This window comes from Oncorhynchus nerka, linkage group LG12 (assembly GCF_034236695.1).
Source record: "Oncorhynchus nerka isolate Pitt River linkage group LG12, Oner_Uvic_2.0, whole genome shotgun sequence".
NCBI lineage: Eukaryota > Metazoa > Chordata > Actinopteri > Salmoniformes > Salmonidae > Oncorhynchus > Oncorhynchus nerka.
This window is the reverse complement of record NC_088407.1, coordinates 79043785-79063144: the sequence shown is the minus strand read 5'-3', so window position 1 is coordinate 79063144 and position 19360 is coordinate 79043785. Positions and strand designations below refer to the sequence as shown.

General features: G+C 43.3%; 2 protein-coding genes across 2 annotated transcripts in view; both read right to left on the bottom strand.

Moving 5' to 3' along the window:
- The window catches only part of LOC115138840 (kinesin-like protein KIF3B), a 29569-nt gene extending 22159 nt beyond the window's left edge, over positions 1–7410 (bottom strand). Inside the window, exons 1-5 of the mRNA XM_065025021.1 lie at positions 5360–7410; positions 5111–5212; positions 4340–4462; positions 3881–3999; positions 3665–3785 (exon numbers count right to left, since the gene is read on the bottom strand). Of these exons, the coding sequence (XP_064881093.1) occupies positions 3665–3785; positions 3881–3999; positions 4340–4462; positions 5111–5212; positions 5360–6922 (2028 nt within the window). The 5' untranslated portion in view covers positions 6923–7410. The remainder of the gene's footprint in view (positions 1–3664; positions 3786–3880; positions 4000–4339; positions 4463–5110; positions 5213–5359) is intronic.
- Positions 7411–7504: 94 nt separating this feature from the next.
- Positions 7505–18363, bottom strand: LOC115138738 (trifunctional enzyme subunit alpha, mitochondrial-like). Its single transcript, XM_029675892.2, has 20 exons — positions 18245–18363; positions 17438–17479; positions 17288–17358; positions 16313–16446; positions 15930–16068; positions 14824–14943; positions 13490–13592; positions 13187–13309; positions 12788–12906; positions 12566–12622; positions 12331–12440; positions 11914–12048; positions 11243–11414; positions 11035–11121; positions 10143–10283; positions 9930–9998; positions 9625–9820; positions 9239–9353; positions 8902–9047; positions 7505–8194 (listed from the first exon to the last, which is right to left on the bottom strand). The coding sequence occupies exons 1-20, from the start codon at positions 18306–18308 to the stop codon at positions 8049–8051; spliced, it is 2289 nt and encodes a 762-aa protein (XP_029531752.1). The 5' UTR covers positions 18309–18363; the 3' UTR covers positions 7505–8048.
- Between the last annotated feature and the right edge of the window lie 997 nt (positions 18364–19360).

Here is a 19360-nt window from a genome sequence, read left to right as displayed (position 1 = left end):
GACTCTGTACCGATACCCCTGTATATAGCCTCCACATTGACTCTGTACTGGTACCCCCTGTATATAGCCTCCACATTGACTCTGTACTGGTACCCCCTGTATAAAGCCTCCACATTGACTCTGTACCGATACCCCTGTATATAGCCTCCACATTGACTCTGTACCGATACCCCCTGTATAAAGCCTCCACATTGACTCTGTACCGATACCCCTGTATAAAGCCTCCACATTGACTCTGTACCGATACCCCCTGTATATAGCCTCCACATTGACTCTGTACTGGTACCCCCTGTATATAGCCTCCACATTGACTCTGTACCGATACCCCCTGTATATAGCCTCCACATTGACTCTGTACCGATACCCCCTGTATATAGCCTCCACATTGACTCTGTACCAGGTACCCCCTGTATATAGCCTCCACATTGACTCTGTACCGATACCCCCTGTATATAGCCTCCACATTGACTCTGTACCCCTGTATATAGCCTCCACCCCTGTATATAGCCTCCACATTGACTCTGTACCGATACCCCCTGTATATAGCCTCCACATTGACTCTGACTCTGTAGCCTCCACATTGACTCTGTACCGATACCCCTGTATATAGCCTCCACATTGACTCTGTACCGGTACCCCCTGTATATAGCCTCCACATTGACTCTGTACCGGTACCCCCTGTATATAGCCTCCACATTGACTCTGTACCGATACCCCCTGTATATAGCCTCCACATTGACTCTGTACCGATACCCCCTGTATATAGCCTCCACATTGACTCTGTACCGGTACCCCCTGTATAAAGCCTCCACATTGACTCTGTACCGATACCCCCTGTATATAGCCTCCACATTGACTCTGTACCGGTACCCCCTGTATATAGCCTCCACATTGACTCTGTACCGGTACCCCCTGTATATAGCCTCCACATTGACTCTGTACCGGTACCCCTGTATATAGCCTCCACATTGACTCTGTACCCCTGTATATAGCCTCCACATTGACTCTGTGCCGACCCCCTGTATATAGCCTCCACATTGACTCTGTACCCCCTGTATATAGCCTCCACATTACCCCCTGTATATAGCCTCCACATTGACTCTGTACCGATACCCCTGTATATAGCCTCCACATTGACTCTGTACCGGTACCCCCTGTATATAGCCTCCACATTGACTCTGTACCGGTACCCCCTGTATATAGCCTCCACATTGACTCTGTACTGGTACCCCCTGTATATAGCCTCCACATTGACTCTGTACCGGTACCCCCTGTATATAGCCTCCACATTGACTCTGTACCGGTACCCCCTGTATAAAGCCTCCACATTGACTCTGTACCGGTACCCCCTGTATATAGCCTCCACATTGACTCTGTACCGGTACCCCCTGTATATAGCCTCCACATTGACTCTGTACTGGTACCCCCTGTATATAGCCTCCACATTGACTCTGTACCGGTACCCCTGTATATAGCCTCCACATTGACTCTGTTCCGGTACCCCCTGTATATAGCCTCCACATTGACTCTGTACCGGTACCCCCTGTATATAGCCTCCACATTGACTAGCCCCTGTATATAGCCTCCACATTGGTACCCCCTGTATATAGCCTCCACATTGACTCTGTACCGGTACCCCTGTATAAAGCCTCCACATTGACTCTGTACCGGTGCCCCCTGTATAAAGCCTCCACATTGACTCTGTACCGGTACCCCCTGTATATAGCCTCCACATTGACTCTGTACCGTTACCCCCTGTATATAGCCTCCACATTGACTCTGTACCGGTAGCCTCCCCCTGTATATAGCCTCCACATTGACTCTGTACCGGTACCCCCTGTATATAGTCTCCACATTGACTCTGTACCGATACCCCCTGTATATAGCCTCCACATTGACTCTGTACCGGTACCCCCTGTATATAGCCTCCACATTGACTCTGTACTGGTACCCCTGTATATAGCCTCCACATTGACTCTGTACCGGTACCCCCTGTATATAGCCTCCACATTGACTCTGTACCGGTACCCCCTGTATATAGCCTCCACATTGACTCTGTACCGATACCCCCTGTATATAGCCTCCACATTGACTCTGTACCGGTACCCCTGTATATAGCCTCCACATTGACTCTGTACCGGTACCCCCTGTATATAGCCTCCACATTGACTCTGTACCGGTGGCCCCTGTATATAGCCTCCACATTGACTCTGTACCGGTACCCCCTGTATATAGCCTCCACATTGACTCTGTACCGGTAGCCCCCCCCTGTATATAGCCTCCACATTGACTCTGTACCGGTACCCCCTGTATATAGCCTCCACATTGACTCTGTACGGTACCCCTGTATATAGCCTCCACATTGACTCTGTACCGGTAGCCCCTGTATATAGCCTCCACATTGACTCTGTACCGGTACCCCCTGTATATAGCCTCCACATTGACTCTGTACCGGTGCCCCCTGTATATAGTCTCCACATTGACTCTGTACCGGTACCCCCTGTATATAGCCTCCACATTGACTCTGTACCGGTACCCCCTGTATATAGCCTCCACATTGACTCTGTACCGGTACCCCCTGTATATAGCCTCCACATTGACTCTGTACCGGTACCCCCTGTATATAGCCTCCACATTGACTCTGTACCGGTACCCCTGTATAAAGCCTCGCTATTGTTATTTTACTGCTGCTGTTTAATTATTTGTTTCTTAAATTTTTAATTTAACACTTTTTTTTCTCTTAACTTCTTAAAGCATTGTTGGTTAAGGGCTTGTAAATAAGCATTTCACTGTAAAGGGCTACACCTGTCGTATTCGGTGCATGTGACAAATACAAATTTAATTTGGATTTGAATCAAATTGTGACCCTCATCAGTGACATTATTGTAACTGGCTTTGCAGAGCTGTCCTTCTAGCACCACAATGTTTGCCCTGACCACCTATACCTTTATGCAGTGGCTGGCCGATTAGCAGGGCTGTCCTTCTAGCACCACAATGTTTGCCCTTACCACCTATACCTTTATGCAGTGGCTGGCCGATTAGCAGGGCTGTCCTTCTAGCACCACAATGTTTGCCCTTACCACCTATACCTTTATGCAGTGGCTGGCCGATTAGCAGGGCTGTCCTTCTAGCACCACAATGTTTGCCCTTACCACCTATACCTTTATGCAGTGGCTGGCCGATTAGCAGGGCTGTCCTTCTAGCACCACAATGTTTGCCCTTACCACCTATACCTTTATGCAGTGGCTGGCCGATTAGCAGGGCTGTCCTTCTAGCACCACAATGTTTGCCCTGACCACCTATACCTTTATGCAGTGGCTGGCCGATTAGCAGGGCTGTCCTTCTAGCACCACAATGTTTGCCCTTACCACCTATACCTTTATGCAGTGGCTGGCCGATTAGCAGGGCTGTCCTTCTAGCACCACAATGTTTGCCCTTACCACCTATACCTTTATGCAGTGGCTGGCCGATTAGCAGGGCTGTCCTTCTAGCACCACAATGTTTGCCCTGACCACCTATACCTTTATGCAGTGGCTGGCCGATTAGCAGGGCTGTCCTTCCAGCACCAGTCAATAATATATTTGCTACCATTGCAATTCTTAATACTTAATGAATATTCAGCTCATAAGACTAGTATAGAATAGTATAGACTATGTGAACTCACTGACCTTTCGGAAGGAACGAAGGGCCTAAACCTCCACTGGTCCTCGTCACTGTCAAAGTGAAGCCGGTTCATAATTTTGTTCTTATCTTTGGGAGGGATGAAATTCTCAATTAAGAGATACCTGCAGGTAACACATAAAACAACATTATGAAAAGTGAACCAATTGGGGTAGTGTGTCTGTGTGTGTCTGTGTGATTATACGTTATTAAAACTTACTTGAACTTGAGTTCTCTGGTGAGTTCATTCTGTGTCTGCTCAAGCTCCTGTCTAGTAACTACATGCTCATCAATGACATCCCCAATCTCTGCCTTCACCAACTGCAGCTTGGCATACAACTGGATCAACAAGTTAGGAAACACAATAGGAGAGCACAACCATTGAATGTTAATATCCTAATCAAAATAACCAGAAATGAGGGAATAGGGTTTTGTATCAGAACACTGTCTAAAATCCCTTTATATTAAACATAAGGTCATGATAATGACCCCTGATGGGCTTTAGGGATATGGAAGGTTGGAGTCAATTCCGTTTAAATTCCAGTCAATTCAGATTTACACTGAAATGTAAATTCTCTTCAATTAGGAACATTTGGAATTGGAGTTTGGTTTACTTTCTGGATTGACTGGAATTGAAATGGAATAGACCCCAACCCTGCTGGTTAGTAATCCATCTTACCCTCTTTAGCTTCTTGGTCTTGAGATCCACCTCCTGCTGCAGGGAGGAGAAGGTCTCTCTCAGCTCTCCTGTCTCCTCATCCTGAGCCATCACCTGCTGCTGGATCTCTCTCTCCCGTCTTATCTAAATACAAATAAAAATGACGTTTATTTTCCAGTGTGGGAACTTCCTTTGTGTAGTCGTGTTTCACAATAAAGTGAGGCCTAGCCTGCACGCAAACAATACAACATTTTGTTTTTCATATCATAGCCGCACTCCAAGGTGCTGACCAAAATCTAAGATACGTAAACACAGAGATACTAAACAGTGAATAAACCTGCATGTTCAGTACCAGTCAAAAGTTTGGACACACCTACTTATTCAAGGGTTATTCTTAATTTTTTACTATTTTCTACATAGAATAAGACATCAAAACTATGAAATAACACGGATAGAATCATGTAGTAACCAAAAAAGTGTTAAACAAATCTAAATATATTTTATATTCTTCAAAGTAGCCAAGCTTTGCTTTTGATGTCTTTCTACAATGTAGAAAAAAGTTTTAAAAAATAAAGAAAAAGCCTTGAATGAGTAGGTGTGTCCCAAACATTTGACTGGTACTGTACATTGAGAAACATGAAATAATATTGAATTACCACTTTCATCAGGGTCATCAGACACAGCACTATTTGTGTTATAGTAGAGTGATAGCCTAGTTGTTTTTTGCCTTCTCCATGACTCCCTCAATCTATCAAATGAACATACCCTATTGGTTTGTAGACGATCTCTCACCTGTTCTGCAATCTCTTGCCTCTTCAATTCCAGCATCTTCTGTTGCTCATTAGTGTGGTCAATAATGTTCTTTCCCCCAGCCAATATTTTGCTCTCCATTGCCTGGAGAGAAAGACACATGGCCATATGGATGGCTGATTATTGGAAGGACGGACGCTCTGTATCACCAATAAATAATGTATCATATTAAATATATCAAAATGCACATTATTGTCTCATACAGAAACAGAGAAAATAATGTATTGTCACCTTATATTTCTCAATAATCTTTTCCATAGCTTCCTGTTCCTTCTGCATGTCGTCCATCATCCTTTCCTTTTCCATCTGTTCTTTTTCACCAAATGGCTTCCATTTCTCTCTGGCCCCTGGGCTGCTATGGGTGCTGGTGGGAAAAGCCTTTTTGGGGCTATCATCCACAGAGCTAAATCTATGTATCGGTATTCTGGAGGTTACAGATTTTTGGGGACTGGCCTCTACAGAGTTATCCATGGAGTTGAATCTCTCTACCCCCTTTTCATCCTCTTCTATCATCTTGCTTTCTTCTTCTTCCTTTATATAGTATTCCTCATTCCGCTTCCATTCTGCTTCCAGTGCCTTCCACAGCTCTGCATCCCTTTCTCTGTGGGCTACATCCTCAACAATCATACTTTTAGTCAGTCTTCTGCTATTCCTCCTTCTCCTCCTCTCCTTCGCCAGCGTCCCTCGCTCCTCCAGCTGGGCCTTCAGGCGGGCAATCTCCTCCTGGAACTCTCTCAGCAGAGCATCCTTTGGATCCTCATTGATTTTGGGTTTGTTCTTTATATTTTTGGCTCGGTTTGCGTACCGTAGGGTGGTCAGGGATTCTTCATAGTGCTTGGACGCTGGTCCCAGAGTGGCTACCATGACTGTCTTAGCATTGCCACCCAGTGAATCCTGGAGTAGACGGGTCAGTTTAGAGTCCCTGTAAGGGATGTGGGTGCTCTTCCCATCCACCAGAGCTGAGATGACATTACCCAGTGCTGAGAGGGACAGGTTGATTTTAGTGGCCTCTTTCAGGCGCTCCCCTTTAGCACCCGTCTTGCTCTGGCGTTCGCTGCCAGCCAGGTCAACCATGTTCAGCTTCCCAACCCGTATGTGGTCCTCTCCATCTGCACCTTTCTCACTGCACTCCACCGTGATCATGAAGATGGCATGGGACCGCGAGCTGTGATCGTTCATATTGGTGAACCCCACAGACCTGGACTCATCTCCTATGTTCATGACATGTTCGAGCTCCATCACATTCTTGGTGACAACCGAAGACAGATCTTTGACATAAACCCCTGAATCTGGGTTCTCTTTGAGATCTAGTTTCTTGTTGTCTTTACATAACAGATCCCTGACCTCCTCCCGATAGATTTCTAGATAGGATGCCCTCACTAAATATTGCTGATTCTGAGACCTGGAGATCTGTGTAAAAATGTGGTGAAATGAATTTGGGATGATCCCTCTTTCATTGTCTGTGGGCATACCTAGCATGGTGAAGGTTTTACCTGTCCCAGTCTGTCCATATGCGAATATCGTACCATTGAATCCTTGTAACACGGAATCTACAAGAGGTCTGACGGTATCGTCATAAATATCGCTCTGTTTCGACTCAAAGTCGTAGACCGCATCAAAGGTGAATGATTTCATGACTTCTTCAGGTGACGCCCTCGGGTTCCTCAATGTGATCTGGCCCAGTTTTGAATTCACATCCAATATGTTATCGTTGTCCATAGTCTCCTCTCTCCTGTTAAAAGGGCGGCATCGCACCACCACCTTTACCGCCTCGCACGGTTTCGGTCTCGACATATTTATTCCTTTGATCCTTGACCATAAAAATTGATTTCTCCGCAACACAATTAAAAGCCACTGTATCTGTCGTTAATCGCGCATCATGACTGCCCCTCTTTCTCGAAGCATCCTCCGCCGAGCGGTACCCAGGTAAGCCAATTCATAGCTTTCGCAGAAAATGGTAACATTCTGTACTTGGGCACACCTAATCACACGGACATAGCCTATACCACGTAGACTACATGTACTTCCTCCGACTGATGAATATCCTTGACCCTGGCAACGATAACTGTCTCCACCCTTAATCCGCACGCACAGCACCAAGGCTACATGATACAAAGGATGCTGCGCCACCACTGCTAGAAAACACTGCCGTCAGCCAGCCAGCCCACATCCCCAGTACACACCCTTCTCTCTGCTGCAGACAATAGGAACAAGGCATGTGACCAACAAAACGAATTGGATTAAAGCGAAACCTTGTAAACAGGTGTAGCCTAATGCAATTATTTAATACATGTGATTTAACAGGCATAACAAATTAACCGATTAGCACAAAATGTTCATTCATTGAAAACAAAGAATATACATAAGGCATGTGAATGTACTTCAATATCATTATTTATTAATTTACTGGCTCTAAATATTAAATACATCACTGCCCAAACCATGGCATAAAGACCAAAAAATCATAAATGAAAAAAAAAAAAAAAAAGAAACATTCACCTCAGATGAATAAACATGACTGAACAGCCCAAGACTGGTCACTTATGAAAGCTGAAATGGCACCCTATGTAGTGATCCTGGTCAAAAGGAGTCCATGAAAACATGGATTTAAATTTACATTGAGAAGACTAGGATTGCCAGTTGGGTCTACACCTGCCTCGGATGGATATTACAGCAGAATATTATCAAAGGGAACTTTCAAATCATGTTAAAACATTAAAATAAAAAAAAACACCCCCAAAAAAGAACTTTTAGTTATGAACTTGAAACATTTTGTGATTTGTAAAAACAGGCCGCTCATGATTTCTCTTCTGCAAACTTTAAAGAAATAAGCATTGAGCTTAAGTTAACAGACAAATACACAGCCTAGGCACATTCTAATGGCAGCCTGCTATTAGATGGTATCAGTAGATGATGAAAGTCACTTGTGGAATCGCTTGTTGGAGTCCTTGGCGTGATCCAGCAGTAGCTGACAGGGGGTGAAGTGGTTGCCGTAAACCTCCTCATACCTCCTCATCTTCTCTACTAGCTTATCGGCACCGAAGGTATCCACAAACCGGAAAGGACCTGAACAGAGAAGGTTAAAACAACGTTTGTAGGATTCAATCTTTCAAAAGGACAAATAATGATAGTACGATATCGGATAGCTGTCTAAAATACCGAAATTCGATAAATCAACTTTAGTCAAATCCAGTTGCACAAACTGGAATGGACTAAACAGGGAAGTTGAAAGAAAAGTCCTAATTGTAGCACAACAAAAAGGCTGTGCCTGCTGTTAAACCTGAAAACAGTTCAGCAACACATGCAATGTCATCAGAGCCGTTTATGCTCATGTCATGTGATCATCCTGTATGTGTGGCTGGCTCAGCTGGTAAAAGGTAATGGGCTCAATTTCCACAGGGATTAGATACATAGCAAAAACGTATGCAGTCAATGCACTGTAAGTGGCATATAGTATAAGACCAGTGGAGGCTGAAGGGAGGACGGCTCATAATAAATGGCCAGAATGGAGTAAATGGAATCAAACATGGTTTTCATGTTTGATGCCATTCCATTCACTCCATTCTAACCATTATTTTGAGCCGTCTAGAGAAGGAACATTTAAGCTCCACTGCTGATTTTCAGTCTTGTCCTTTAGTCAGGGACCAACTTAGACCTGGAACACTGGTTGGTGCAATTCATCATCAGAATTAATTATAGAACAGCAACCCAGCAGTACTGAGTCCGGACCTCCAGACTCATTTGAATACCCTTGCTATAGAGTTAATCCCTACCTCCAAGGCAGGGGGGGAATCCCAGTCCGAACACAGCGCCTATATCTCCCTCTACGGGGCCGTTCAGGATCCCCTCCTGCAGACACATCACTGCCTCGTTCACGAACCGCGAGACCAGACGGTACTGGACATCAGTGTCTGAAGACCTGGAGAAAAAAAAGACCCAGACGGTTAAGTGGTGGTGTGGAGAGTAGATGATCCTGTGTGGCTCAGTTGGTAAGAGGGTTGAGCTAGCAAATGCCATTCCCACTGGGATCACACACACACAACACATGTATGCATTCACTGTAATGCAAGTCACTTTAGAGGAGACATTTCCGCAGTGGTTGCGACTTACACTGAAGGGTTTGGTGTCAATTTGAATTTTTCCAGGAGGTCGTCAATATCGGGGTTGACATCTTTGCTTTTGAGTCCTGGCGTATACACGTAGCAGCCCTTTCCTGATTTGCGGCCTGTTGATGGAAAATACATCTAATTGGGTATCAGATAAAACCAATAAGGATCATGAGCTTCCCATTACATAATTTCTCTCCCAAAATGTCCTTGAGTCTTCACATACTCTCCTTCTCAAACCTCATTGGTGGAGAAGTTCAAAAGTTCCGCCCCCCTTATCTTCTCCTCCAATGTATTAAGAAAGCAAGATGAAGGGATGCAAGAAATCAAGGGAAGTTTAAAACATTTTGAAAGAGCCTTTGTCTCAAAGGCCTAGAAACAAGAATTTACCCTTGAATCCTCTCTCCACCATGGTCTTCAGCACGTCAACGTTTCCACCGCCGAACCTGGATCCGAATGCTTTCCCGAGGTCCTCAGCCACATGGGCAGCCACGTCAATGCCCACCTCATCAGCCAGTGTAGCTGCACCCACTGGGAACCCAAAACCTGTGGTCAGGGCATCCAGCTTCTTGGGGTTAACACCCTCCTGAGAACACACACAGCACAGAAATACAGGTCCATTATTTGAGTTTTTGGAGACAATACCCACACCAATCCAACATTGTAGATGAGACAGTGCATGTGAAAACACTAACCTGTAGTACTCGCACTGCCTCAGCTAACATAGGAGCCAGACACCTGGTGGTGTAGAACCCAGGTCCATCCTGCAAACAAGCACACAAGTTATTATAGGCCCATGAAAAGCACTACAGTATAAACTATATCAAATTCATGTATTAGTGTCGATATGTTGATCAACAAGCTAAGGGAGAACATGGGAAGTGGGCACTGAGCAGAAGCGCACTCACTCCGACAACGATGATGACTTTCCCCTGCTTCAGGCCTACAGCAACAGCAGAGGCAGTGGTGTCTTTAGAGGTCTTATCGGTCGTGATGATCTCCAACAGCTGCATCTTGTCCACTGGAGAGAAGTAGTGCATACCAATAACCTACAGGAATAGAAAATACAACTATTTATTGCAATGGCTCCAGTTATACAGGCAAAACTACTCGGTGGCCTTGTGGTTAGTGTCCGCCTGGGGACAGGAGGACCTGCCTTCTCTCTGCTTGGCACTCCGTATTAAAGGGATTTTGGCAATGAGGCACTTCATCTACTGCCCCAGAGTTAGATTAACTATTGGATAAATGTTTGTCTCGGGGTGTCCAGTATGAAGGAAGTTAAAGGAAGTTTCGCGAGCAAATGCTAACTAGCATTAGCACAATGTCGAAGTCTACAGATATCTGCTAGCAGATACCATAGACTTCCAGTCATTATGCTAACCCTAGTTAGCAATTGCACTAGCTAGCAACTTTCTTCAAACTGCCCGCATAGACATAAAAATGGTATCTACAAGTTCACCCAATTCTGGGGAAATGGACAAAATCCCAAAGTATCCCTTTAAGGAGGTGATTGGGGGTAAGGCCCTGAAACAGACCAGCATCCTGTCCAGGAGGTGTACTTGTACATCAAGCTGCCTCACGTGACAGAAACAGGAGATTGACTGCTGCCTCTATGGGATGTTCTGGCTTGGACAAGGCTTACTTATACAGAGAGAATAACCAGCCCAAAGCACACAAAACATGTAGCCTGAGAGGTTATTGTGGACAAAGGGATTCTAGTGAGTGGTTTGAATCTGGCTTGAAGGCGCAATAAGGCCTTTTTTTAACAGGAATGTTAATCCCATTGAACTCCTTGTCTACCTTGTCTGGCCTCATGCTAGCAGCAGCAATATCTTTGATGGGGAGAGCAGACGTGTTGGTGGCAAATATACAGTGAGGTGGAATCACCTGTAATCAGAAAAAAAGTTCATTTAGAACAATGTTTTCCAATAAGAAACGCTTATTTTAGTTTTGTATTAGAAAAAGCTTTCTGTTGTGTGCCCTAATTTTAAAATTCTGCACTACTTACAGCTTCCACCTCCTTGATGACTCTGTGTTTGATGTTGATGTCCTCAAACACAGCTTCGATGACCATGTCAGCCTTCTCAAAACCACTGTAGTCCAACTGGCCAGTTAAACTGGACAGTGTGGAATCCCTCTCAAATGACGTGATGGCCTTCTTTTTGATTTTGTCATTGAGGCTGGTGATGAAAGTGAGGGCAGGTTTAATCTCTGTACTAGCTACCCAATCAACATTTATGTTAAGTCTGTCGAGAGAGATTAGGGCAGGTTCAACAATATTTAGTTTCTTCTTTATCAACAACTCCAGCTATGCTTTAAGGGTCAGATCCCCAGACACAGATTAAGCCTAGTCCTGGACTAAAATGCAATCTCTTAATCTGTAGGAAACCATTCCTAGGAGTTTAACCCCCAATATGCCAGACAGCCAGGAGATTGTGTAGCTGAAATAGTCAATAGCTAATTAGTGGTGCGCTATTAGTCTTTCTGTATAGACAGACAGCAACTTCTGGTGCTTCATTATATATTCTGATTGACTGGCTTGTTCTTGTTTCAGGAAACTAAATAATACATTAATCAGATAATATGTCTGGCCATTACAACAAATCAAAGACTTCTGACCAAATACATAGTAACTGCACCTTGCCTTTGTAGGGCAGTAATGCGCCCTGGTAAACCCACCCTTTGTAGACCTGCTGCTGACCCCTGCTCAACCCTTCCACGGTGGTGTCCTTCAGGACAGTGTGGATGCCCTTGTCCACAGTCACCTGGGCAATGCCTGCACCCATCAGACCTGCCCCCAAGATAGCCAGGTTCCTGGTGGATGCAGAATGAAGAAACAGGCTGTTACAATAGAATGGAATTATTGTCCACCAAGGATTCCCATCCCCCAAATAATTTTGTTTGTACCATATCTCCAGTTACAAGGTTAATGTCATGACCTCTCTAATAATGAAATCAGCATAAGTGGTTTGATCTTCAAGAAACTCTGAATCATCTGACCAGTATTACAATATTTGTAATAAGGTTTGCATTTTTCACTGATTGAAACATGAAAATAGCTATTTAACTGGTTTTGGGTCAAAGGTCATCACTTACTTGACCGGTCTCTCAGGGACTCCAAAGCGGTTCTTCTTGCATGCCACTTGGCCATGGTAAAGTCCAATCAGGGCATTTGATTCAGAAGTCATTGCCAGTTTGCCAAAGTTCTGTAAAGAATGAATAAGAAAGATAAAACAGTGACTGAAAGAAACCATGTTCCATACCAAATCATTACATTTACTGATAAGCATACGATTCAGAAATCTATTTAACTCAATGTATATTCTCTGACCTGTGCTTCTGCCAAATAGCCAGAATCTGGGCCCTGTTCCAAGCCAGCCTTCACACTCTGAGGGCGAGAGAGGAACAAATAGAAGTCTTTTTCAATAGAACCATGAGAGAGAAGTTTCATCTGGAGCCCTGTGTCCATTTTTTGCAAAATTGCTGCCAATTCATATACTTCACTCACTAAAAATCATAATTAAATGGATAAGTAGATATGTCAAAGTCCTACCTCAATGATTTTCAAGGGGGCAGGATACAGTCCCTTGCTCATCTTCATGACTTTGCCATTAACATTTTTGTAGATCTGTTGCCGCACAAACGCAATGCCCATTACGTAGTCTTGGACTTCTGCAGAGGAAGGAGAGAAAAACAAAAAAGGTTGTGTACATGCATAAAAACAAGGACTGAAAGTGTGATGTAACATATAGTAAAAGGTAGTGTACATGCATAAAAACAAGGACTGAAAGTGTGATGTAACATATGGTAAAAGGTTGAAAAACAACAAACATGAGAAGCTTACAATTCAAAACCTGCCTTCATATTATATATATAGTAGAGTCTTTTTTTGCACTATACCAAGAGCACTGTATATCTACATGGTAATGGCCTCTAATACGCAAATACTTACTCTGCATCATGCCTTTCTTCTTGGTGAGCAAGATCTTCTTGTGGACAATTCCTCTGGCACACTGTATGGCAACCTCCTCCAGGTACTCAATAGTCCTCTCCTCTGGACTCTTCAATCCAGGTCCTGGAATATCAAAGAGGGGGCTCAATAAGCAGCAGTTAAGACACCTTCACTGACAGTATCTAACCTGGAAACAATTTCCAGCTATTGTAATCTCAGAACATTCTTTGAATACTGGTATGCTCTTATCAGTAACTTTTATTGATTCTAATATTGATTGCATTAGTGCAGTGGTTACTATACCTAGTGGGTCCACTAGCTGATGGACCAGACCCATCTTCTTGGCTTTGTCTGCCTTGATGTTTCTTCCTGTCAGCATCATGTCAAAGGCACCAGGAATACCGACCTGAAGACAACATATTTTACACTACTAAGACAGCATTCCATTTATTTATTTTTAACTGCTGACAACAAAAGCAAGGAAATTAAACACTACTACTACAACAGGCAAAGAGTGCTGCAAATCAGATCAATGTATTAAAGAATACTGTAGCATTATGCAGTACAGTCAGTGTGCATACACTGTAGTGACTGAGTTTCACTCTACCAATATCACTGAAACACAACACTGACCAAAAATAAACACAACATGTAGGGTTGGTCCCGTGTTTCATGAGCCAAAAGAAAAGATCCCAGAAATGTCACAAATTGTGTGCATCTCCGTTAGTGAGCATTTCTCCTTTGCCAAGTTCCAGCCACCTGACAGGTGTGGCATATCAAGAACCTGATTAAACAAGGTGCACCTTGTGCGGGCGACAATAAAAAGCAACTAGAATGTGCAGTTTCACACAACACAATGTCACAGATGTCTCAAGTTGAGGGAGCATGCAATTGGCCTGCTGACTGCAGGAATGTCCACCAGAGCGGTTGCCAGAGAATTGAATGTTCATTTCTCTACCACAAACCAACTCGAACGTCGTTTTAGATCATTTGGCAGTACGTCCAACCAGCCTCACAAAACCTCAGACCACGTGTAACCAGGCCAGCCCAAGACCTCCACAGCAGTCTTCTTCACCTGCAGGATCGTCTGAGACCAGCCAGCCAGACAGCTGATGAAACTGTGGGTTTGCACAACCAAAGAATTTCTGTACAACCTATCAGAAACCATCTCAGAGAAGCTCATCTGCGTGCTCGTCATCCTCACCAGGGTGTTGACCTGAATGCAGTTTGGCGTTGTAACAGACTTCAGTAGGCAAATGCTCACCTTCAATGGTACACTGGCACGCTGGAGAAATGTGCTCTTCACGGGTGAATCCCGGTTTCAACTGTACCGGGCAGATAGCGTGTATGCAGTCGTATGAGCGAGCAGTTTACTGACGTCAACGTTGTGAACCACGGTGGTGGTGGTGTTGGGGTTATGGTATTGGCAGGCATAAGCTACGGACAACGAACACAATTGCATTTTAACTGTACAGAGATACCGTGATGAGATCCTGAGGCCCATTGTTGTGCCATTCATCCCCCACCATCACCTCATGTTTCAGCATGATAATGCACAGCCCCATGCCGCAAAGATGGTTTACTGTGCTGTTCAGGTAGGGTTTCTGAACATATAAAGTATTTTCCCAGATACTGACCATCTTAGGGAGTCTCTGTGTTCCTCCAGCTCCAGGTAGAAGACCAAGCATCACCTCAGGGGTTCCCAGCACTGTCTTCTTACTCTTAGTAGCAACTCTGTACTGGCAGGCGATGGCAAACTAAAGACACAACACATTGAAACATAACGTTAAGAAAATCAATAACTTTGAAAGAAAGTCAAATGTCTTGTTGCCCGAGATTATTTTGTCTAGTATTACTCAGTATCGTAACAAATTACAAGGTAAAATTGTGGGACTTGCTTTAGCTCTTTAAAGTATTTTTTTGTGGTAGTGGAATAAGTGTTCTGATTATAGATTTTAAAAGCAGACTAAGATGCCATACATTGTAGGGAAAGTGGTCAACATTTTAACACAAAATGTGAAGGGACATTTTGGCAATGAAGCCCTTTTACTTACCCAGAGTTAGATGAACTTGTGGATACCTTGTGTGCAGTTTGAAGGAAGCTGCTTGCTAGATGTTACCATAGATATCAGGTCATTGTGCTAATGCTAGTTAGCATTGGCTCACGAAACTACCTCCAACTTCCTTCATACAGGATGCAGAGACATGACAATGGTTTCCACAAGTTGATCTGACTCCGGGGAAATAAAGGGCTTCATTGCCTAATTCCTGAAGTATGGCTTTAAAAAAAAGTAGCCCTTTAAAAGGTTAGATTAAATGTAGTTGATGCAGTTACTAAAACTGCTGTATCTTTTGATCAGTAGAATATAGTTCTGTTCCGATTTAAGATTTGAATAGCAGAGAAGTAGACCAAGATGTCATGCCCTCTAAGTATTTGTCTACGTTGTTGGGAAAGTGGTCAGTAGCCGGTGTCAAGTCACAATAGGCCTTTTCACACTGCTTTGTCCTTAGCCCCAGGCTGTCCTTAGCCCCAGGCTGTGCTATGAAGCCTTGGCAATTTGCAGAGGCAACATTACAGCAACATTTTTAAATTACGTTTCTAACGGAGTAGCATGCCAAATAAAAAGTCTATAGTATGACAAAGATTTAAACTGGGACGTTTGCTATTGCAAGTCGCTTAGAATAGTATTTTTTCAATAATGATGATTTTATGTATTAGTGTAAAGGAAGTAATTTTGTTCACCTCTAAGCCGCCTCCTAAGCAGGAGCCGTTGATGGCCGCAACAATGGGCTTGGGTGATTTCTCAATCCTCTCAAACATCTTCTGTCCCTCCTGAGATAGCTTTGTGACCTCCTCGGAGGTGTTACAGGCCTGGATCATGCTGCAAAAGAGAGGACAGACAGTAGTGGGGGGAGGCACATGGAAATTAGGACCCTAGAACACCCAAACCTTGCATAGTGGTGAAATGCACTACGCTAGACTGATATGCAACATTGAGAATCATGTAAACCTGAACTAGGTTCTACTTTCTAATCTGAGTACAGCATTTTAATTACACAGCATGTAAGCCAAGGTGGCACCAAATACTAACATTTATATCATATAATGTGAAAGGTGTGACTGACTTGATGTCAGCTCCTGCAATGAAGCAGCCAGGCTTGGAGGAGATGAGGACAGCACTCTGGACTGCATCGTTGGCCAAGACCTCATTAAATACTTCTATCATCTCATTTTGCATCTGGACCGACAGAGTGTTGACCTGCAAAAACATAGATAGACATACAATACTGGGGCCTCCTGAGTGGTGCAGCGGTCTAACACGGAACCCAAACCGGCTGCGCGCGTGCGCCATCGTGCATACATTTATTTTGTTCCCCTAAACCTAACACGAAATGCAGGTTGAAATACCAAAACAAACTCTGAACCAATGACAATTTGGGGACAGGTCAAAAAGCATTAAACATGTATGGCAATTTAGCTAGGTAGCTTGCTGTTGCTAGCTAATTTGTCCAGGGATATAAACATTGAGTTGTTATTTTACCTGAAATTCACAAGGTCTTCTACTTCGACAATTAATCCACACATAAAACGGCCAACCAAATCGTTTCTAGGCATCTCTCCTCCTTCCAGGCTTTTTCATCTTTGAACTTAAATGGTGATTGGCATCTACACTTTTACCACGACAGTCCGGCAAAACATTTTGTCTTTCAATCCCCCACGTGGGTATAACCAATGAGGAAATGGCACGTGGGTACATGCTTCTATAAACCAATGAGGGAGAGGCGAGAATTTCCTGCGCGATCTGCGTCAGAAATAGAAAGGAGCTCTATTTTAGCCCTTGGCATCGCAGACGCCCGTTGGCGTGCGAGAGCAGTGGGGGTGCAATAATTGAATAAAATGAATTTCTAAATTTATTTTGCGTCGCATGCGAAGTGTCCGGTCTGGTCAGCATGTAAGGCGCTGCATTGCAGTGCTTGAGGGGTCACTACAGACCCGGGTTCAAACCCATAGGGCAGTTTAAAAAGGGATTTATAAATACATTTGATAGATTGAAATTTGATTGGTACTGTACATGGAAAATGTATTTTTAAATAAATTACCTTAGAATTTGGGTCATTCATCCGAATGACCGCCACATCCTCTTTCACTTCATAGTTGACATGGGTTCGGGCTAAGAAGAAAGAGATCAAATGAACTCCATACTTCTATTTTATAATCAAGTTATTATCACAAGTAGTCGTTCAACTTACCTGACATGGCAAGGGCAACTGAAAAGGTACGGCATGAGATACCTAAAAACACAAAATAAGAAGAGGGTTAATGTTAATGAGGGTTAACTAAATTCAATACATTAGCTACTGATAAGGTGCTAGCTAGCAAAAACTAGCTAAGGTTGAGGGGGTGTGTCTCTGTAGGGAGTGAAATATTTAGGCCACGCTTTATTTATTCTAGGCCTGGGTCTGCAACAGATAACTCATGACAAGTGTTGATGACGAGCCGTGGGGGGGGGGGGGGGGTCTGACCTCAAAGACAGACACTGAACTTTCACCTAGATCCCCGGTCTACATAGCAAATTAGACAATGACAACTGGAAGCATCTAATGTAAAGTGTAGATTTATCAAGAAAACAATTCAATTGAATGGAAAGTTTGATTTTAGCGATGAGTGGGTGTTCATATCTAGCCTAATATTAACTAAGTTAGTTAACTTAATTCATGTGACGTAGCTAGTTTGCTCACTCGGTGAAAGTTCACTCGCATCGGTTAACTGCTAACTATCTAGCCATCTGAACCTTAGTTAATGAATTACAAATAGGGAGCCAAAGCCAGATGTGTGTACCAGTAAAGTTGCGTTGCTAAATTAGTTAGTAAGATGTGTTAGCTAGCTACCGGTAGAGTTCTGACAGCTAAGTTAACGTTTGCTAGCCAAGTTAGCTGCACCATTAGCACTAGCTAGCATCTCAGACAGTAGAAAGGCGCCGGTTTACAAAATGTGGCTGAACAATCGAATAACATTTGACTTTGGCATCAATTGCACACACTTCAACACAATTTTACCTGAGAGGACATATCTCCTTGTTGTAATTCTGGACAGCGCACCCAGGGCTCGAACACCAGCCATTTTAGGAGGTCAAGAACACCGAAACAACCTGACTGCTGACAACCAATGATTTATAGATACACTAGATGACAGAATAAGGGGGGCGCAGTGTTAAAGACACCGTGCCTCCATCTTGGCACTCCCCCACGTTGTAAAAAAAATAATTTGGATGCTAGAGAAATGCATTTCTTAATTTCTACATTCGTTTTTGCCACATTTATTTTTTACAGACACATTCATCTATACTTTTAAATTATATTATGTGAGCTGAACATAAATATATATATATAAGCATTTTTCTTTAAGTATATTTTTTAGAAATGAATAATGTTACTGTCGCCACTACAACAACAAAAATAGCTAAATACATTTAATTTTTGTCTTTGAAACATTTAATTAAAATACTGTAGAATTCCATTCGTTCTCATTGACGACTGCTTCTACCCGGGAGTGACAATATGGCCGACAGGTGGCTTCAATCCAGGGTTTATATACTTCAACGCCGACAACCGAAAGACATGCATGCGGGAGCACATGACAGAAGTGGGGGGGAAATCAATAGCGAGAAATACATATTTATAGCGTGTTTCTATACGCAGTAACAAAGTTTATGGGGAAAATGTATGGCGTTTTTTTAGATAGTCTTCATCAGCTAACATCACTTTTTGTGAATTTGGAAGAATTTATGTAATGAAGAAAAACATGAAGCACATAAATGCTTCCTAATTAATAATGTCATGTTAAATGGCTTCTATTATCTCATAAAACGAAACGTATAAAACATCCTAAACCTCTGTTAACCTCAGACCTTATTTTTGGCGTTTATTCCAAAACCATATCCATTCCCTATATTTTTTTAAATAGGGACGATGAACGAACCGGAGCTCATTTATTTCCGGGTTTTTTGAACTACAAACTGTCGAGCTCTTATGATCAGTGCATAATCCAATAATTTATAAATACACTAGATGACCAATAGGGGGCACTGTGTTGAAGCCACCGCGCCTTTGTCTTGGCACTCCCTCACCATTGAAAATCATATTTTGGAAGCTATAGAAATGCATTTATTAATG